General features: G+C 48.0%; 1 protein-coding gene across 2 annotated transcripts in view; it reads right to left on the minus strand.

Moving 5' to 3' along the window:
* VAPA (VAMP associated protein A) overlaps positions 1-14,459 on the minus strand; it is a 39,710-nt gene extending 25,251 nt beyond the window's left edge. The window contains exon 1 of one of the 2 annotated variants that reach the window (XM_004598957.3): positions 14,095-14,459. In XM_004598957.3, the coding sequence (XP_004599014.2) occupies positions 14,095-14,173 (79 nt within the window). In that variant the 5' untranslated portion in view covers positions 14,174-14,459. The remainder of the gene's footprint in view (positions 1-14,094) is intronic. The other variant, XM_004598958.2, reaches the window with a different exon arrangement.
* Between the last annotated feature and the right edge of the window lie 8,301 nt (positions 14,460-22,760).

Genomic DNA, 22,760 nt, shown 5'->3' on the forward strand with positions numbered 1-22,760 from the left:
GGATAACTAAGGCAGGAAGTACAGTGAAGCAGCAGGACTGAGGAGCGTGCCGGCTGAGCGCACAGTTCACCCACCCACACCATCTTATCATTCATCTGTGTCTGATCCGCACCTCCCAACTAGAAGCTCCTGGACAAGAAACTTGGAATGCACCTGTGACTGAATCGTACTCATTAACAAAGCCTAGCTGCCGAACATTCACACTCGGTAACAGAAGGTGAGGCTGACCGGTCTCTTGCAACCTTTTCTATCAATGAACTCAGGAAGTATTAGAAACACGCACATTTCCTTAGAAATGCTGTCTTCACACATCGTTTGTTCAAATCATTACATTCTTTAACTTTCCTCCTACCTATTCAGAAGCTAAAAACCCTAATGCGAACTACTGTATATGCTACTCAAATATGTAAATAACAGCTACTTCAGTGTTTCCACGCCTTTTGGTACATTAAGCTGCTGCACCAGTTAAACAGCTTCCCAATTACATAAGGATTATACTGCTAAATATGTATGCAATCAACTTGAAACATACTGAATAGTATATGGAATGCCTACTGAGAATTCCCAGTGATGGCAGAAATGGCAAGAGTAACAAACAAAAGAACTTAAAACACCTAGAATTTACTAGGCAACCATCATTTTTCAGTAACTGCACAAGGTATGTCATTTAACCCTCAAAATGAATACACACAAATTACCTCCCATTTTAGAGATGTTTCAAGTAAGATGCATAGACATGAATACCTCCCTGCCCCAGATCACACTCACACAGCCACAGTCACACAGCCATACACTCACACAGCCCCACAGTCACACAGCCACAGTCACACAGCCAGTCACACAGCCATACACTCACACAGCCATACACTCACACAGCCACAGTCACACAGCCATAGTCACACAGCCAGTCACAGTCACACAGCCACAGTCACACAGCCACAGTCACACAGCCAGTCACACAGCCATACACTCACACAGCCAGTCACACAGCCACAGTCACACAGCCAGTCACACACAGCCACAGTCACACAGCCATACACTCACACAGCCAGTCACACAGCCATACACTCACACAGCCACAGTCACACAGCCATACACACACAGCCACAGTCACACAGCCATACACTCACACAGCCACAGTCACACAGCCATACACTCACACAGCCACAGTCACACAGCCATACACTCACACAGCCACAGTCACACAGCCATACACTCACACAGCCACAGTCACACAGCTATACACTCACACAGCCATACACACACAGCCACAGTCACACAGCCATAGTCACACAGCCACAGTCACACAGCCACAGTCACACAGCCATACACTCACACAGCTATACACTCACACAGCCATACACTCACACAGCCAGAGTCACACAGCTATACACTCACACAGCCATAGAGTCCACAAGCTGCAAACCAAGCCAGGCCTGATCCAGGCTCGGAACCACGTATTCCACAGCTGGACTTGATTTAATCCCAAGGAGACTTCTCAGCATTAAAGCACAGAGTCCATTAGTACCATTAGTAACATGTGAACAAGATTTGTCAGTGGGTATCAACTATTCCTTGGCACACAGGTCAACAGTATTTCCTGAGCTTGAAATGCCAATACTTGAAAAATATTTCAAATATTCTATAATCAAGAAAGCATTTCAGGGCCCGGCGGCGTGGCCTAGCAGCTAAAGTCCTCGCCTTGAATGCGCCGGGATCCCATATGGCCGCCGGTTTTAATCCCAGCAGCTCCACTTCCCATCCAGCTCCCTGCTTGTGGCCTGGGAAAGCAGTTGAGGACGGCCCAATGCTTTGGGACCATGCACCCATGTGGGAGACCTGGAGGAGGTTCCTGGCTCCTGGCATCGGATCGGCGCAGCACCGGCCATTGGACTCACTTGGGGAGTGAATCATAGGACGGAAGATCTTCCTCTCTGTCTCTCCTCCTCTCTGTATATCTGACTTTGTAAGAAAAATAAATGAATAAATCTTTAAAAAAAGAAGAAAGCATTTTATTACTAATTTTTAAAAAGAAGGTAGCTTAATTTCCTTTTCCTACATATTTTTTCAAACACCCTGAAATGTCAGACCTGAGATAAGCTTACCGGGCTTTTGTTTTGTTTGCTGCAATTACCCCGGGAACTAGAATGGCTGGCACAGGAGGGACTGGATAAATATTACTGTACAAATATTAGGAAACATTTCCCCAATCCACTCAATACAGCAGTGTGTTGTCACTTAAAAAAAAACAGTTTTCCCACACTAAGCCAAAAGTTACAGTTACAATAAATCCCCAGTGGACGGCCGGGACGCTATCTTCCTTGGGCGCCGCCTTCACAGGGCACAGCACTGCGCCAGAGTACCTCTGTCACAAGCAATAACACAGTGAGGCACACTGCAGCCGGATTCCTGGACTCCTGTGGGCCCGAGCACAGTGTCCCCGGGCCCAGCGTCAGCCCGCACCACTGTGGGTACACAAGCAGTGACTCAACAGATGGGGACAAGCTGGCCTGCTCTTGGCCTTTTGGAACCAAGGGAAGACAGCTCTCCCTTCATCCCTGCAATGCCTTTCAGGGGAAGCAGAGGGGCTCGCTTCTGTGACTCCTGTTGACTCTGACTTTACTGGAAACATACAATGAATGCTGTTGCTGAACGGCCTCAGACCTAAAATCATTAACTAAGTGACCCTGGCCAATTCCCTTAACCTCAAGCCCACTCTAACCTCCTTCATGAAAACTGGGACGAAAACGATCTCGGCTCCTCTCAGCTTTAAATTGCTGTAACTTTATCATCAACTTAATACCTAACTAAAGAATGCCCTCTGTCCTATGATAAAGATAGACGAGTCCATGAGCTCTGGCAGCAGACTGGTCTTTCCAAATTTCTTTCCCATCCACCCAATCCCCACTCTTCAAAAGGTTTCTGTGAGTGCAGTTAAATGTGTATTCTGTAGCGTACTGGCCTTTGGTGTGGCCTCTGAAGCCAGCTGGGAGAAAGAAACTAGAGTGTCACTATTTTGACACTGAATATTGACAATAAGTGTTACTTCTGAAATAAAGAACCAGTCCCTGCTGAGGGCAAGGGGACATTTTCTACTTCTAGAAGGCAACTGGATGCATCGACTGCTCAATCCGACCCAGGAATTCAGCTTCTGTAACTTTTTGTAAAGACAGATTTATGTATCTGAAAAGCAGAGTGAGAGAAGACAGAGATGATTCATCTGCGGCTCCCAACAACAGCAGGCCTGCAGCCTCCCATGCGTGGCAGGGACCACACAGCCAACCATCACGTGCTGCTTCAAAAACACATGAGCCAGAAGCTGGACCAGAAGTGGAGCAGCCTGGCACTGCGATATGGCTTCATTTAGCAGCCATCCCTGATGACACAGTCTTGAAAAACGAAAGGGGCGGGGGGGGGGAAGAGCCATCCGTGGTCACCAAGCCCCTCGCAGCACCACAGCTGTGCAGGGTCCCCCACTCAACAGAGCTAGGGCAGGCGGCAGCCAGAGGAGCACCAGAACCACAAGAATGGGCCGTGCGCAGGCCAGGTACCACACCTGGGCAGCTGTGCAGCTCCTGCACCGCGCACCCTGGACCAGCAGGTGCCCCACTCTCACAGAGCATCCCATGGAGGTGTGGTCTGACCCGGAGCACCAACCCCGCTGCCGGCTCCAGAAAGGATGAAGAGCAGCCGGAGGCGCACAAAGACAACTGGCTGCTCTGATCCAAGAGACCCCCCAGGCATCTCTCGGCAAGCGGTACAACACAGGAAGCATCAAGGCCACTCTGAGGCAGGAGTGGACAGCACACAGAGAACCACGAAGAGCCAGGTGAGCAGACGGAACGTCAGCTCTAATGAAACCCCCAGGACACGGTCCGGCCCCAGGCCCCTGGGCCAGCCAGCGTCCGCAGACCATCTGTTCCTGTCACGAATGCAGTGTGACAATAAGGAGCGATGTGCCCATCCTTCAGCCCACCCCGGGAGACTCCTCTCTCCCCACTCTCCTGACCCTCTCCACTCCTACAGAGGCCCACATGCATCTGGAGCCCTCACCTCTAGGGGGTAATTAAAAACTTAATGATTAAAATCAATATTTTTCAGAGGGAAAACAAAGTCTACACAGAGTGAAGCATTCTGATTTATAGCATTTTTATGTAAATTACAATTTTATACTCTGCAATCTTGTCAAAACTTACACATTGTTTTTAAAAATGTATTTATTTTTATTGGAAAGTCAGATTTACAGAGAAGAGAGGTAGAGAGAAGATCTTCTGCCCACTCGTTCACGCCCCTTCTGACCACAAGAGCCACAGCTGAGCCAATCTGAAGCCAGGAGCCCAGAGCCTCTTCTGGGTCTCCCACACAGGTGCAGGGCTGCAAGGCCTTGGGTTGTCTCTACTGCTTTCCCAGGTTACAAGGAGGGAGCTGGATGGGAAGTGGAGCAGCCAGGACATGAACTGGTGCCCATATTGGGATCCCGGTGGATTCAAGGCGAGAATTTAGTCACTAGGCTACAGCCCTAGGCCCATTTTATACATTTTAGATTTTGAAAAAAGAACAACGCATTCAAATCTGAACAATAAATGTGACTGCTACTTAATTTAACATATTTATCAAAAAGAGGTAGTCCATATTTAATAATTAATTTTCAGAATCTGGATACCTAGACCACAAAGAAATGGGATGGATGGTTTCAAAGCATTTGAAACTATTTGTTTCCATTCATACAGTTCTTTTAAGAATAAAATATAACAAAAAGTGAGCATAAATATCTTAAAACATTACAAGACATAAATGCTGTGTTAGCAAACAGAAAAAGAAACCTATCATGAAATATCAGCTCAGTGTGGTATTCACAATAATTTTTATTTGCTTTACACACTATCGATACTTAGCTGAACTTCAATATTGCGCAGATTTTACAGTCATTAGGGACTTTTACACCTACATACATATAAATCTAATTTAGTAATGAAACTATTTGCAATGTGTCAAGGGAAAAACGAAAATATTACTTTAAAAAAAAAAGGTCTTTTATGGGTTGTGTCGCATTTTGTGGCTTCCGGCTTCGCCGCCGGCCCTGGAGAGCCGCCGGGGAGCCTCTGTCCCGACAGCACCCTGTGGGGCCTGCCATGCATGGCAAGTATAACAGTCACTTCACGTTCATCTATACACTGTGCATAGTTTTACGTATAGATTTAAATGTATACATTTACACATGTATGAAACACGAAAAGCTACAAAATAAAACAGCTATCAACAGGGAGGTCCGAAAGAAATTTATCAAATTATTTTACAAACTGATAATATTAAGGCCCTCTCAGATTAACAACTGGTTTTAATTAACATCTTTTTCAGGATAATTACCATACTGTAATTATAAGGCTGACAGATAACTCAACTTCTCATTGCTTTAAACCTACATTCTTTTTTTTTATTAATCATATACTGATGCACTTTTTTAGAATAAACTTTTTTTATTATTAGATTTTTAACAATCTTTACATAGTTAATTAGGGTAAAAAGGTTCAAGGGCTGTAAGAAAGTGGGTAAGACTATTATTTCCATATTGTTTCCTTCATGTTTAAAGGGGGTATTAAGGGAGAAGCCCCACCCAATTTCCCACCCTCCCCAGGTCCCAGATGTAGGGCATGCTCCGAGGTTCTTGCTCAAGTGGTTTTGAGAGTTCACCAGTTATGAATCGCTGCCATTCTTGCCACTCCAAGCATGATAAGGTCTTTGAAGAATCCACTGGTTGACATAGTCCATCATAGAGTCTCTGTTTGCCCTGTATTTCACTGCCAACATACAGCTGAGACGGTTGATTGACTTATTCTGTCCTCTGTCTTGTCTTGGTTAGAGTCCGGGAAGCTTGATTGGGGAGATCTCCAAAGAAACTTTGTCTGAAGTGTTCTCAGACCAGATTCTTCTGTGTACTGGCAAGTGCAGGGCCCGGCACAGTCCATCGCCCCGATCAGCTGGTGGTTGCAATTGCTGGGTTGGTTCTGTTTCAGCCCTGTCTTCCACTGGAACCAGTGGGTGTTGTAGTCCAGCCTGGTTCTGCCCAGCACACACTCAGCCACTACATAAACCAGTGAGAGCTGCAGCCTAGTTGGAGCGACCCACAATAACCCCCACCAGGCCCGGCCCCTACTCTGGTTTGCCAGTATGTGTAGCAGTAGTAGTCCAGTCTGTCCCACACCACATTCGGTTCTCGTACATGTCAATGGGTATTAAAGCTTTGTTCCCTCGAACCAGTTCCACTATCCAGCCCTCACAGATGCTGTTGGGTGTCTCTCTGTCTAGCCACCCCAGCCCCTGTCCTAGTTTTCATGCCCTCCCGTGGAAGTGGTAACCCAAGAGGGAGGAGCCCACTATTTCCCTCCCAGGCCTCTCCCACTCCCGGACTGTGCACTCTCCAGGTGGTTCTGTGATTTGACTTGACAGAATTAGCCCCTACTGCCAGCTTCTGCCAGCTGATGCTGCGGCTAAGCCCAAACAACCCTCACCCACTCTAATTTTGTTTGCACCAGTAGGAATAATCAGCCCAGCCTGGCTTTTGCCTGATCTAGTCCACATGAGGCATACAGGTGTTGTAGCCCTGCTTAGTCTTAAACCTACATTCTGAAAACAGTTAACTATTCATGGTAACTATAGCTGTACAGAAAACCCCAAATGCTAATCAGAAACAGAAAGACAAGCCACACTGTCATAATAAAGACTATGTCATCAAAAAGTCTATGGATGTTTTTAATAAAAAATTATATTTTTATAAAATGAAATTTGTGTTAACAAAGCCAAAAAGTTAAACATATTTTCAAAAATCATGAGTCAAATCATAATCTGAGGTCAAATCTTCAGCAACAGATTTTTTTCATTATCAAGAAAATGATCATACTTAAAGAGTTCATTGTAAGAGAAGTCGTACTGGCACAGGAAATGCAGCACAGCCGGTCTTATTAGAAGAAGCTGCCTCCAAGGGTGAAGTTTAACTCCTAGGCCAAAAAATCCCTGTACCTACGTTTTTGTTTTGTTTTTTTTTAAAGATTTATTCATTTTATTACAGCCAGATATACACAGAGGAGCAGAGACAGAGAGGAAGATCTTCTGTCTGATGATTCACTCCCTAAGTGAGCCGCAACGGGCCGATGCGCGCCGATCCGAAGCCGGGAACCTGGAACCTCTTCCGGGTCTCCCACGCGGGTGCAGTGTCCCAATGCATTGGGCCATCCTCAACTGCTTTCCCAGGCCACAAGCAGGGAGCTGGATGGGAAGTGGAGCTGCTGGGATTAGAACGGGCGCCCATATGGGATCGCGGGGCATTCAAGGTGAGGACTTTAGCCGCTAGGCCACGCCGCCGGGCCCTGTACCTACGTTTTTTTCTGACTTTTCCCTCTCAATTGGTTGCTTCTGCTTGCACTGGCCCATATTAACCACCATCTCATCTCCAAGCCGGCATGACCTTAACGGCAAGGCATCAGAAGCTGGCCCGTCACCAGCACACACTGGCTGTCCTTAGGGCTGGGATGGGTAACACACAGTCTCTTCCACAAGGCCACACTTCATTTGTTTTGCCATCAATATCGCATACAGAAGAACTGCACTTCTAAAGTTCACAGAAAACACACTTAAGCAGCAAGTTTATCTTAGTTCAAACATGTGAAGTCCACACACACGGGCACCACTTCCCTTCAGCGTCTGGACAGCCGACGGTACCAGTTCCCCCATGGTAAGTGGAGCAGCATGCAAGCAGTCTAGCCACACCCTCCTGTGCACCTGAAATCATCTCCAAGCCACTCCCACTGCCTCACGCGGTAAACACATGCACACTGTGTTAGGCTGTTCTGTTCAGAGAACAGTCTGCACCCAGAGAAAAAGAGCATCGACTACATCTTTGTAGTAAACTCAAGTTTATTCCTAATTTTTAAAAAATCTTAACATTGGACTTCATAATTATGGAAAACATACTCAGTTTTATCATTCTGTGACACACAGTCACTCTCTAACAATGCAGGCCAGGGGCCGCTGAGCCAATCAAAACTACCCGGGGCTTCCACCCTAGTGATGGACAAAGGCTATCGAATCAACTGCTTTCCCAAAGGGAGACTTGATCCTACAAGAACCCTGTCAAAAGCACACTTACGTGCAATTAAGATTTATTTTGTTACGTATTATAAGAGATTCTTCACTAAGTTCCCTCATTTACTCAGCAGTCTTTCTGTGGGATGGCGTAACAGCGTAGCAGGTGAAGCGGCCTATCACGCCAGCATCCCACACGGCACTGGCTCATGTCCCAGCTGCTCCACTGCTGACAGCCTGGGAAAACAAACATGGCCCAAATCTCTGGGTCCCTTGCCACCTACAAAGGGGACCTGGATGCATCGCCCCCCAGCTAGGGCAGGTCTAGCTCTGGCCAGCCCTACTTTTCCTTCCCCTTTGCAACTCTTTCAAAATTAACCCATCAGTCTTTGAAAAAGCAGCTTCGTAATGGGAACAAACTGAGAATGTGCCTGCCACAGTCAACTGTGGGTGTTATTCAAGGTTTACTGAGGCAAGAGAAAGTTTTGGAAGTAACATGAGAATCACATAAATTATTTTGAAACAATCTCAGGGTGCTGTCAGCCCAAGGTTGGACAGTTGTCCTTGTGTAAGGCTGTGGTCTGGTCCAACCTTCCAAGGTGGCTCTTACGGTCCTTATAAACATGGCATTCCCTGTTTCATGATTTCAGGTTTTTTGGGGGGTGGGGGCAGTTAAGTTTTGACAAAAGTGAGTCCCTCTCGATTCTGACAACTCTGACAAATGTTTGTAAGCATTAGACTGGTTCCTATTACCTTCACGCAAACACGCCTTTCATTAACACAGACATTCAGACTGTGATTAATAGCAAAAAGTAAAAAGTGACGCAAAAGGGACATATAAAAATCTCCCAAAGGAATCATGTGTGATAACTGAATATTTCTCTTTTGATAAAAAGCACTCCACATTCATAATACACTCTTGAATAACTCAGAACAGTAAGAAATGTAAAAACAGATGCTAACTAAGGTGAGTCAGATTGGGCTAACAGTGCTAACACTGTTTTCTTTGCACCCTTTTCCTCCACGTGTGACCATACTGGGCTCATGTTCAAGGTAAGGCTGTCGGCGCCGGTCAACAAAGCGGAACGAGACATCACCTGCACCTGATGTGACACAACACCATCAAGCAGCCCACAAAACACAGAAGCTTAAATCCAATCAAGCCCGTCACTGAGTCCGACAGCACCGTGACAGAGGTCAGTTACGAGGGGACGAACAGGCAGATGACATGCACAGTGGGCTAGGCTAACCAGAGGAGGGGACAGTTCAGCAGCCCTTTGGATGGCTGGCATCTCTGCACTGAACCCTTTCCCTGTGGGAAGTGGGTGATTCTTGAGTTGTCAGACTTCAGATGTTTTTGAGATATTTGGCAATTCGGGGCAAAAGCAAAATGCCACTTTTCCCTGAAGTGGACACATCGCAGCAGCATCCTTCACCCTTCATGAGAGGCACATTCCAAGATCACATGTGGATGCCAGAAACCAAGGACACATTACCAAACCCAAGGATGTGACACTGAACCCCACACCATGTAGTGCGGCTTCTCTGAGATTCCTGCGCTTTCTGTTAGCCATTCATGGACCACAAGCATTCAATGGAAAATTCCAGAAATAATTCCTAAGTTGTAAGTTTTGTGCTGTCTCTGGCAGCGTGATGACATCCTGAATTGTCTTGCTCTGTCTGGGTGGAGATCCAAAACCAAAAAGCATGAATTACAGGAGAAACCATAGTCGTTCACTCAATGACCATTTGGGGCCATCACTCCATGATGTGCAGTCATGTCTCTACGGGTAAGAGACACACTCTCACAGCGGGGAAATCCAGTCTGCCAAACGCCACGCAAAGCGTCAAGGTCTGGCTTTACAAGGCAAGCAAGAGCTTCAACAGCGGCATGGAAAGGCAGTGAGTGACCAACTTGAACTGGAAATCAAGTGATTCACAACCCGGAGCCTGCCTGACAGCCACGAGGACAGGACTCCAGGCGGAGCACGCGCTGTGTCTTCCAACAGCTCCATAGGGTTCTCTCTCGGCACAGCTTCACACAGTCCAAGGCGAGGAGGCCGTGACCTCGGACCTTCTCCATGACGTAACATGGACACATGAGGAGTTCTCCAGACAAGGCAGCAAGAGTGCAGGTCTGTGTTCTCCAAAGAGCAGTTTCGGCGACAACACGGAAGACAAACTCAAGAACACTGACGCCGGGAAGAGGAACCCTGCTGGCAAGGCACCCATCCGAAGCCGAGGCTGCTCTGGGGCTCACACCAGCAGATAACCCCACGTCCGTTCTGGCACTTCCTGGCTAATGGAAGGACCTAAACGTACCTACAGTAGTTAACGAGATGACAATCTCCCACTCCAACATACACAACCACCTTGATTCTTATCCCCGGAGCCCGCGTGTCTTAGTTTTGGTTGATCCAGTTTCGTCAACATGACTCTCGGCCACACCCGCAGCACTGGCGGCGGTGCTCAGGGCGCACAGCTCATGTTGACGTCACCAAGTCTCACGACACAGTCCAAGAGCTCATCTCTTGCCAGGTGCGCGCCCTGCAACTACCTGCTGCGTGTTTATGCTTTTACTCCAGAACTGTGCTCAAAGTGTGAGGTCAGCTCATTCCCGCTATCTTCACTCGCCCTCCCACACCTGAACTGAAACTCCTCAGTGGCTTAGGATAAGGACAAAACTCCCCAGCTGCTGAATGAGCCCAGCTCTGCACTCGGCCAGGGCTGCGTCCACTGCTGCCTGTAAATGACTCACATTCCTCCTGCCACAGGACCTTTGGACACGCACTTTTACTCTCCTTCACCTACGTAACTTCCACTTCCACACCTGTGACAGCCACCCTTGATCAAAGTCCCTTATTTTATCTTCTCAGCTTTCCATAACTGCATTTAATTATTTGATTAGTGGCTGCTTCTAGATTAGAGAATTACAACCATGTCATAAAAACCAAGGATTGTTTTACACTCAGCATACCTGACACATAGCAAATACACCCAATGAAGTCACACTCACAAATGAATGAATTTCAGAAATGGTGAATTTGCAAACAGAAACACATTAAACAGGACACATACAAGAAATTATCTCAGAGGCAGAAAGAGATGTAATCAGATGTGCAAAGCATTTCTGATTAACTGTCATGCTACAATAAAAATAAAAGCAAAAATGCTGCAGCGAGTACGTGTAAAGAAAACTCACTGGAACCATGCCGAGAGGGTAACGATGTTGAAGGCGCACTTGTACCCAGCCACCCTGGCCCGGCATGCACTCTGGGCCGTCTAGAAAGCCTCGATTTGGGTGTGGACAGGTATGTGCAGAGACAAAACCTCAAAACAGCTCTCTGCTCATGGCCCTGCTCAAGTGCTCTGGTCCCTGTCACCCACCGGGGAGGAGAGGATGAAGTCCCAGGCGCCTGGCTGATTGGGGAACATGGGGACTGGGCTAACCAACAGCAGATGATCACTGAATCAGTATATGTCTTCTAAGCAAATAATAAACATCTATTTAAATACAAATTTAGATTGTAAAAAACCTTTGCAAAAGTACTTCTAACATTCACTTAAACTAAAAGTCATGAGTGATTCAGGGCAAGTGGGTTAAATGATATTTTAGCATCATTCATTATGTAACTAAGCATAACAAACTGCTGATTTAAAATATGTCTCCTCAATCCTGCGCCGTGCATTTAAGTGTAGAGGAGTTTCCACCACATCAAGTGGTGTAATCGCTGAAAGCTTAACACTGAAACGAGAAAAACACTAGGTACCAACGCCAACCACTATTTCACTACTCCTCCCTCTCCAGCTCCCTCTCTGGGAAGTGCAACACACACACACACACACACACACACACACACACAGAGACAGGAGCAGCAGGGTTCCCTCAGCCACTCCCTCTGCCCAGCCCTCCCCAGAGGTGAGCAGGGCCTGTCTCACAGGCCTTTCCCAGATCTGCCACTACTCTCCCTGGTATTATCCACACTCAGAATGCAACAGATGGATGAGACAAACTCGTAAGCTTCATAAATCACTAGGGGTGTGGATGTTCGCTTGCTTCTTGTTAAACTTTCCTCTCCATTATTTTTCTCAAAGATATATTTATTTTTATTGGAAAGTCAGATATACAGAGAGGAGGAGAGACAGAAAACCTTCTACCTGCTGATTTACTCCCCAAGTGGCCTTAACGGCCAGAGTTGCGCCGATCTGAAGCCAGCAGCCCAGAGCCTCCCCCAGGTCTCCACATGGGTGCAGGGTCCCAAGGCTGTGGGCCATCCTTGACTGCTTTCCCAGGGCACAAGCAGGGAGCTGGATGGGAAGTGGGGCCTCCGGGATTAGAACCGGCACCCATATGGGGAATCCAGCGCAGGCTTGCCTCTGCATCATTAACCTTACCATGGCAACATTACAACTTCTCCAGGAGAACTGTTCCACAGCAAGTATGTTTTTGCCTAAAATTTCTTTCCAAGGCTTCCAAGTACTAGATACTAAGGGCAACTCACACATGCTTATGCAGAAGTGCAAGTTTGCACTACAAAGTCAGCCTGTCAAAAAGTAAAATCAAAACGTTCTTCCCAGCATGTCTGTCATGGAGGTTCCCCTGAAGTTCCTTCAACTGAAGACAGCGGCTCCCTGAGACAGGCAATCCTAGGGCATTCCTCCAGGGCTCCTCGCCCCCCAACGCCATGCGCCGCACCAACTGTACAATAAAATGCACTCCCAGCACGTCACAAGATCTAAGCGCAGCCTTGCCATGAACTCCTTCCCTAACAGCTCACTTGGGTTTCCAGTCAAGTTTGCAAACTGACTTAGTAATCATTCCTCTCAACTCCAGAACATATTATTTTTTAAGTTCCTGAAGCTATTTTGAAATTTTCCCGCGGGATTTTCTTTGGGACTCAGATTCAACCCCCCACCACAACAGAGGATTTAAGAGTTCTCTCCCGAGTCGCTGCAGACCGCACAGAAATCGCTCTCGGCATAGCTCCTGCAACTGAAGTACAAGACACCCATTTCCAAAGGGGGGGGATTCGTTTCCTGCCCAACTAAACAGCAAGGAACCCGCCTGCTGTTGACATCCTCACACGTTCAGGAATGCTTTAGAAACCAATCAATAAAAACCCCGGAACCTGTTTGCCCCGCACACAGAAAAAGCAAACGGGCCAAACGGCCCCTGGATTCTTCCAGGGTCACCAAGTCACAGCGATCATTTATCACAGGCCACCGTGCTGGGGAATCAGCGGAGTCCCAGGGCCAGTGTCACCTTATCAGCCTTCTCGGGTTGTGGGTTTGGGTTTTTTTTGGGGGGGAGGGGGAAGTGTGTATGGGGTGTTGGGGGGTGGGGAAAGAGCACCGCAAACGTAAAAGCAGAAAAGTGAGCAGCACAAGTTGAAGCGGAGGGCTCGCGGAGGGGCCCCCCAGCCACGAGGGCGCTGCGGAGAGCGCGCGCGGGCACGGGCGGCTGACGCAGACCTTCCCGGGCCTCCCCCCCAACCCCGGCACGCGCCTGGGGCTCTGCCAAAAGCAGCACCCTCCCGAGCCCTAAAGCCCGGGCCCGGGCGGCGGCGGCGGCGAGGACCGAGGACCGAAGGCCAGCCCCACCCTGTCCCTCCCCGAGCAGGATCCCAGGGCCGCCGCGCCCGCCCGCCCGCGCGCGCTCCCCGTGCGCTCCACTTCCCCTGACAGCGCGCGCGGCGGTGCCACCTCCGCACCGCCCCGCAGCAGCCCCGGCCGGCCGCTCGGCCCGCGCCCCTCTCGTCCCTCGGGGCTCCCGGAGGCCGAGAACCCACAGCCCCCAGGGGAGGCGCCCCCCGCGGGACCGCAAGATGGCGACCGGGCCGGCTGCCCCCCTCTCCACCCTACCCAGCGCCGCGCCCCGGCCGGCGCGCGCCCCGGACGCGCGGGGCCGGGAGGGAGGAGGCCGCGGGCTGGGGGAGCCGCCGCCGGGCTGGGGGAGGGGGCCGCGCCCGCCCAGGAGCCCCTCGCAGCCCGCGTCGCGACCTCGGCCCGGCCTACCTTTGAATTTGAGGTCTGTGGGCGGGTCGAGGACCAGGATCTGCTCGTGCTTCGCCATGGTCCCGGAGGCGGACGCCATCGGAGAGACAGCGCAGAGCGGGGGCGCGCCCGCGGCGGCGGCGGCGGTTTGCTGGCTGGCTGGCTGGCTGGCTGGCAGCGGGGGGTGGCGAGGGAGAGGCGGGAGGAGGACGACAGGTCTCCGCGGGGCCCAGGCGCACGGCTCCCCGAGCCCCGACGCCTGTCGCTCGGCAGCGGCTCCAAGTGGGCCGCCCGCTGGGTCAGCAGCGCCCGGTCTCACAACTGACTCAACCCCACGCCAGCCGCCGCGGCCACGCGCACTGCGATCCTCGGCGCCCCACGTGACGCCGCCTGCGTGCCTACGTGCGCGCCCCCGGCTGCCGACCCAGGCCGGAGCTGCTGCGCCTGCGCACTCCGCCAGCTGTCAAGGAAACGGGCGTGAACGCGGGGGCGGGGCAAAGCACCATGAGACCGACGCGACGGGAGACACCGTCCTGCGTCACGCCGAGCTCCAAGTGCCAAGCTGAGAGAACTTGCCTGCGCCAGTGTGTCAACCGTTTTCCAAAAGGGACGGCCTCTTGCAAGGGAGTAGCCGGGAAGCACCGGTTCACTACAACTCCCGGCGTGCTCCTCGCGAGGGCGGGACCTCCGGCGAAGGCCTGGTCCGTTGCCGCCCCGCGCGGTGCTTGCTGGGAATTGTAGTCGTGGCTGTTTGCGGGCGGGAAGCAGAGAATAAGGTCCGTTGAGAGAAGAGGGGTGGGGCCCTCAGTTTCTGGTGTGGGCTAAAAAGAAAAAAAAAAAACTTGAAGGGCCGAGTCCAGACACCCTATGAGAAATATGGGCGTAAGGATTTTTTTTCAGTTTGTTGTGTAATTCTATCCGTGCCTGTGTTGCTATAGCCCAATTTCTCTGTCGTGTTCCAATCCAACCTCTCCTTCCTGAATTCGTTCCAGCGATGCAGAGGAGGAAACACGCTTCGAGAAAGAAGTAGACGCGCCGTGGGGGAGATATGACAAAGCACATTTTTGTTGTGTTTTTTTAAAAAGCGAAAAATGAGAGAATCTACGGTGCCGGGTTCACTGTTGGAGCCTCACGTCCGATTTTAATGCCACATCAAAACCAAAGCGGTCGTCCCCTTCACGTGTCAGAAAGGAATTTCATCGGCAGCCCGGAGTAATGCACTGACCCACGCTCACTAACCTTCCGCAGGGACATCACACGACACGAACGAATGTGCTGGAAATAAAATCATCGCGTTGTGTGGTGCTGTCTGAATTTCAATCCCTAGGATGTCAGGAGACAAAGGGCATTGATGCTGGTGCCGTGAAGGAACAGCCCAGCTTGTCCAGAAAATAAATGAGACAAATGGCACAGCCGAGCCGACAGAGGCAAAAAGTTCAAGCTTTGCCCTGCCACCCAGGTCCACGAGTCATCCAGAAATAGCTCTCTCCGGGTCAGCGGCTAACCCAGTGCTCCCAGGAAACTGTGCCACACAGAACCTGGAGGGGTGGGAGTGCTTAAATAATTGGAAACACTTAGGCTACATTTGCTTTACCTTTAATTTTTTTTTTTTAATTCATGAACCGTTTTCCACACGCTGGTAATCCTCAATTGAAGGAGAATGCCACAGTTGTATGTTTATTGGAAAGAGGCTTAAGGTTAAAAAATAATACATTGAAATTGACAGTAAGCCCACAGAATGTTCTCCCACATTTTATTTAGTTGTGAATTGCCAGTCCTACAAGCCTTCACAAAGTCCAGTGTCTTATCTGCGTCTTTTCCAAGGGCAAGATCATCTTGGTTTAACTTGGTTCCTCCAGTTAGGTAGATGCCTCTCTTACCCAAAACCATTTGGGAATCCCCAGTGCACAAACAGCCAATTAGCACGACAGCCCGAAAGAGGAAGTTCCCCATCACCGCCTTATGGACCTACGGTTGCCCAATCTCGGCTTTAATGGGAAATCTGCCCTGGGTGCCTTCCCTTCTCCGGTCTGTGCCATTAAGAAAGCTCTGCGGCTACAAGTCATCCATCATTAGAACCCAACAATTTTCCTCCTCGCAATATTACTCCAAAAATCATATAGTGCAGTCTTAAAATGTGTAAGAGTATGGGGAACGTTTGGGGATGAACCACCCCCAACCCCAGCCCATGATTTCTTTCAGGGCAAGGCATTCATCATGAGTCATGAGCCCCCATCCCTTAGGGGGTTGTCCAAGGGATTGGTGTGTTGCTATTTTATTACCGCCTTTCTTCTAGGAGTACAAAGAGGTTTACAGAACACCATCATGGGTGACTTAGAGCAACTTCATAACAGTTGGCCAGTGTTTTTTTGGTTACATGCTTTGAGAGCTCTCATGTCCATGATAGGAGAAAACCATGATGGAGGGAAAGTTGGCCAGTTTTCCAGGCTTTTCCCGAAGCCACACTACAATCTCAATCCACAATAATGACAGCAATAACTCAACATCTAAATGGCTCAGGAATGGTTTAACCTTTAAGTTAGGGATGATGAAATCTGGGGCCTACATTTCACATTTCACTCTGTACTCTTTGTAGAATGACGAATGCAAAGCAGAAAGACTAAAGTTTGTTTTTTTTTTTTAAATATACACTTTAGAGGCTAGTGTTGTGGCACAGTAGGTTAATTAGTTGAGGCATCAGGATCCTATAGCATAGTTCTAGTGTGAATCCCAACTACTCAACTTTCAATCCAACTTCCTGCTAATGTGGTTGGAAAAGCAGCAGAAGATGGCCCAGGTGCTTGGGTCCCTGCCAGTCATATAAGAAATCTGGATGACACTCCTGGCTCCTGGCTTCAGCCTGGTCCAGCCCGGGCTGTTGTGGTTAGTGTGTGTGTGTGTGTGTGTGTGTGAGAGAGAGAGAGAGAGAGAGAGAGAGAGAGAGAGAGAGAGAGAGAGAGAGACACCCTGGCTTTCAAATAAATTAAAAAAAAAATACTTGTACTCTAAAGCATACATTCTAACAACAAAACTTGCAAGAGTTTAAGGGGTAAGAGGACTTTGAATATTACTCTAACCTGTTGAATTACTATTAGAATTCACCTTTGGACAGGTTACCTCTTCTGAGGTAAGGTGAACACACAAAGCGTGTCCGGCACACATGAATCCAAGTATACCCATCTTGGTCTCATAGTTAAACAAGTAAAACTTTACTATAGACATGCTCTATAATCATGAGCTCCTTTATGAGCAACTCTGTGAGTAACTCAATGCAGTAAACATGTAAGTATGATGACAATAAATATTGAGACAGTATAGTCAGTAAAAGTATAGGCTTTGAATCTGTACTGCTGGATTCAAGTCCTGTTTTTCCACTACATGATGTTATCAACTTGCTTTCCTTCTCCATGCCTATTTTACATCTGTAAAATGGGGATAATAACACCTGTGTGCTAGTTTTTTTTTATGAGGATTAGATGAGTTACACAGGAAGAGCTTAGAATAGCACCTGGCTACTGCACTTCTCTCTTATCAATGTCAATGTGAAATGAGTGTTGTGTGTCAGGACTGCGGCAGGGAACTGGGGGTGACTTGGTGCACCTGGTCCTTGCCCTGCTAAGCTTGCGTTCAGCAAGCAGGGGCAAAGGTGAAATAGCTAATTATCTACTTACTGTATTTGAATTGGGATAAACATTAGCAATAAGAAGTCTAGGGGACTGTGAGAGTGACTAGTGGAGACTGAGTTAGGGTTCTGGAGATGATCTCTCTAGGAAGGATGCCGGAGTCCAGCTCCAGCCAAGGGTTCGGAACTCGTGAAGTGTGTGTGGAGTCAGCGCAAAGAGAGAAAGAAAGAGACGGACCACTAGGATTCCATAATGATTGTGGACTATGCAATAAAGCCATCCGCTTTATTTATACAGAACCAAACTCTGGTTCAGACTTTCCACGTCATGGTCAAGTGGGTGTTACCAAGGCCAACTAGGCTGTTTGTTTCACCTAAGGCAGGATGTTATCCATGCTGGAGCCTATCAATCAGTAACACATTCCTACTACAATCCTCACTCCACAACCAGTCCTGAATCAGCCAAGGGAGGAAATGCAACACAGGAGGCAGGACCCAAAGATCAAAGAAAGAGAGAAAGAATGAGTTTCCTCTATACCTGGAGACTAGCACCCTTGATTACCATAAGGTCAATGGAAGAGGATGCTAAACAAACGTAACTGCTATGTCTTTGATTAGCATAGGATCAAAGGGGGCAGCCGTGGCAGCAATAGTGAGAAACCTTATTGCTAAAAGCAATATCAGCAACATCAGCTTCCAAGCTCGCATAGATACCATACATTAACTGTTAACTCCACAGAGGCAGACAATGCCTAAATAAACCACAGAAATCTCAGTGGGATAGTCCGGTGTCCATGCAATGGGAAGCGGGCTGCATTCAGGTGGTCAAAGCAATATTCCGCCGGAGCCCTGCTGCACAGCGGGGAGCTCCCCGCGACCCTGCCACAAGGAAGCAATGCTCTTCACATCTGCCTGTTTCCCACATCCACCACACCGACCGGACCCCGGCAGAAGGAGAGCAGAAAGGGTCTAGGGATGCCTTGATACCCCAAGCAAAGGCAAGTGCGCACACAAAGGCTGGATTGAACGTGTGTGTAGTGCCTTCTAAATGGCTGAAACTAGGGCAGTAAGGCTATTGTGAATAAAGTGATCAGTGGCAGAAGAGGAAGCTAAAGAGCCAGCCTTTAAAGATTGCTTTAAACCCTACAGAGGGATTTGGGTTTTCACAGTGAGAAGATAACAGATCCGAAAGCAGTGCATGAACAGTCTTTAAAGGATCTTTCGGGTACGGTGAAAGATTGGACTACACAGAAGGGGATATATGAAGAAAATGGGTATTCTTGCACTATTTCAGAAGATGGGAAAGTGTACATAGGATGGTAGGTTTTGAGTTTAGGTACAGTGGAGATAGGAAAAATACAGATGGGTTTCAGACGTAAGAGGGTAGTAAGGGATGCCTTTCCTCTTCCTGGCTTGTTGGAGGGGTGATGATGCCATTGATAACAAGGAGACACAGCACTCTGAGGGAGGACCAGACTGGATTGCAGGGGATCCAGAAGCTGATTTGATGCAGAATGGCACTGAGACATGCATGGGGATGGCTGCTCCAGCTAGAGCCCGGAAGAAGGAGCTCTGGGCTAAAAAACTGGGTCTCAGCATCCTATTGTGCATGGTGGTAGAAGTCCTGGCAACGCAGCCAGAGAAACAGAGCCTTCTACCAGGTCTTAGGAAATCACCACTCCTAAATACCTTGTTACCTAGAGAGAGTTAGTGTGGCTATGGAACAGGTGGCCACAGGGAGTGGGTATGAGCCTGGCAAATGCTATGAATGGCTCAGTTATCACCTCTCCATCTCATGCAGGAATACCTTTCTCTACTGCAGGAGCACTTGTGTGCAGCTGGGATTCTGTGTGTGAAATGGTTTCCATCAATGAAATACCCTCACAAGATACTTGGAATTAGAAGTGAGCCATGGGGTCATTGTTCTGTCCATACTTCTGACTTTCTGTCCTAGCAATGGCAGAGACTTACTGTTTTCTCAGCAGCATCTCTGTACCCACTGACCAACTTCTTGGAAACAAGAGGCATTTAAAACTTATGGCCGACTCAGCAGAAGAGCTGTAACACCAGGAGCAGTGGGCCCAGCATGGCCATCCCTGAATCAAAACGGAGGGACTGTCTTCAAGTCGCCAGTCCCAGGACAGCCTCAGATGACAGCCTGAGAACCGACAGTCCTTCCTGGGACCCCAGGGTAGAGCCAGCCACCTCATTCCCTTCATAACATCACTTCCTGCGTAGGTGAGAATGGTGCGCAGGGGGAGGTGTCAAGGACACCAAAAGTGGATCAAGAAGGAGGTCAACAGTGTAAAAATCTGCTGACTTGTCCCACAAGGCCAGAACTGGAAAGCATCCACCTGCAGAGTGCCAGGGAGGCTGAGGGGAAAGGCAGTGCAGCAAAGGCATGGCACCTACGAGCCCTTTCTAAAACAGATACGATAGGGCTCATTAGTCAAAGCATGGAGAGTCAAGAAACATCACAGGGATGCTACATAGGTGTGCTTATTGCAGCATGTATGTCAGACTTCTGGGAAAAACATAGATTCCAAGAGAAGACAGATTGAAATATCACCATACAAATCCAAGGGGGGAAGAAAAATCTAGAAAAACATTTACACTAAGACTTTTTCTCTGTATGGACATTTAAAACAGCTGAAGTTATTCTGCTAGTAATCTTTATTTGTTTTTTTTTTTTTAGTATTTATTTTTATTACAAAGTCAGATATACAGAGAGGAGAGACAGAGAGGAAGAACTTCCATCTGATGATTCACTCCCCAAGTGAATGCAATGGGCCGGTGCTGTGCCAATCCAAAGCTGGGAACCTGGAACCTCTTCCGGGTCTCCCATGTGGGTGCAGGGTCCCAAAGCTTTGGGCCGTCCTCAACTGCTTTCCCAGGCCACAAGCAGGGAGCTGGATGGGAAGTGGAGCTGCCGGGATCAGAACCGGCGCCCATATGGGATCCTGGCGCGTTCAAGGCGAGGACTTTAGCCGCTAGGCCACGCCGCCGGGCCCTAGTAATCTTTATTTCTGAAAAATAGCTTGAAGAATGTTTTTCCTAGTAATCGTTTATACTGTAAGGCAGGTACATATTGGGACTGATGTTATGGCACAGAGAGTTAAGCTGCCATCCGCAATACACACATATGGCACAAGTTCAAGTGCTAGTTGCTCTACTTCCTATCCAGCTCCCTGATAACGCACCAAAGGAGCAATGGAAGATGGCCCAAGTTCTTGGACTTTTGCATCTACGTGTGAGAGTTGGATGAAATTCCAGGCTTCTGGACATGTGGGGAGTGTACCAACTAGTAAAGAACCTCTTTCTTTGTCTCTCTCTCCCCTTTCTGTAACTCTGCTCTTAACACAATGCTAACTGTGACAAGTAGCACAACATAGAGGCAACAGAACAAAAATCCTTCCTTCTTCAACTCTCAATTTACGGTCCACTTAGAGTAACCAATGACCACTCCCCAGGTGCACACTGTTCTCCGACTGTATTCAGACCTGTTTTTTAAAACATGGTTACCTGTCATAAGGTTTACAAGTGTTCCAACATAATGGTATGAAATTGTATTATCAACTAACATATTATAGACAACTGATGAAGTCAGTTGGTATAGCTCTAACCCAGTGTCTCTTTCTTTGTGATTTATTTATTTGGAAGACAGAGTTCCAGAGAAAGAGGGAAAGACCCAGGAAAGATCTTTCACTCCCCAAAATCACAATTGCTGGGGCCGGGCCAGGACCTTCATTTCGGACTCCCACGTGGCTGCAAGGCCCAAGCAGCTGGACATCCTCCATTGCTTTCCAAGTCAGGCTAGCAGAGGGCTGGCTCAGAAGGGCAATGGCCAGGGCTTATACGGCATTTGAGAAAATCATGTTTCTCCTTTGAAATATGACTTGTTAGACATTTTGACCCAAGATCAAATGCTGTCTCTTTAATAAGGTATTTCTTAAGCAGAAAATGATTTCCTAGAGTTTTCTAAAAATCATGAAGATCTTTTTAAATTTAATGATTTCAAGCATGGCTGATTTATTTGAGAACTAAGTTCTATGGTCCAACTTGGACCTACTTTCAGACCTCAGAATGTTGATAGACTAAAGGAATTTAAATAAGCCAAATCCTAAAAGAGTGGCAGATAAGCAGCATTATGGAAGTATTCACTTCAGAAAAGCCGAGAAAGAACACACCTGCCCATTTCCAGGTCACAGCAGAGACATACCTAGCTAAGAACTGCTGCAGCATTGACATTCTGTTCCTGCGGAACTTTTCATTGCTGTGGTTAACAATAAGATCAATCAGTGTCCAAGGCAGAATTACAATATTCCAAAGGAGGAGCAACCCCACTGCTCAGCAGGACCAACACTTACACCAAATGAGATGAATATTGTTAATATAAATATATACATATTAAATTCATTAGATGATTAAATGGTTTAAAATAGAGGGTCTTTTTAAAAATATACTAATGAATAAGCACTCAAAATCATAAATCTTCAGTCTGACATTTAACCAGTGCCAACCAGGAACCTAAAACCTCCAGGATGAACACGGGTTAGTTTTGACACCACAACTGGAGCATCTACAGGGAGGTATGGGTGCCAGGGTGGAGGGTCGCGGAGTTACTAGTACAAGTCAACCCAGAGATCAATCACTTGTCAAGAGGATTGTGTCATGAAATATATCCAATTGATAACACCCAGCAGTGGAGGAAGGGTTCAATATTGCTAATACTCTTAGTACTGTGTTTGGTACATTGGTTATTCATTCCAAAGAAGTTGAAGCCAAGTATATAGAACAGAATTTTATTTTAATGTAACTCTATGGTCATGTCATGGACACTTCTTGAAGAATTCATTGAGCTGCTTTCTCAAAGTAGGATCTTTGGAAAGGCTCAGAGATTGAGTGAGTCAACAGAAGTGTACAAGACTGACAAAAATTCTTCAACCATTGAAAAACACACAGCTTATCTTTCTTTCCTCTCACTTCCCTTGGAACGGCTGATTTGCCAGTGTCAGCACATGCTGGCAGGGAGAAAATTTAGGCTTAAAGACACCAACTCCGGGAT

Source organism: Ochotona princeps, chromosome 18 (genome assembly GCF_030435755.1).
Source record: "Ochotona princeps isolate mOchPri1 chromosome 18, mOchPri1.hap1, whole genome shotgun sequence".
Lineage (NCBI taxonomy): Eukaryota > Metazoa > Chordata > Mammalia > Lagomorpha > Ochotonidae > Ochotona > Ochotona princeps.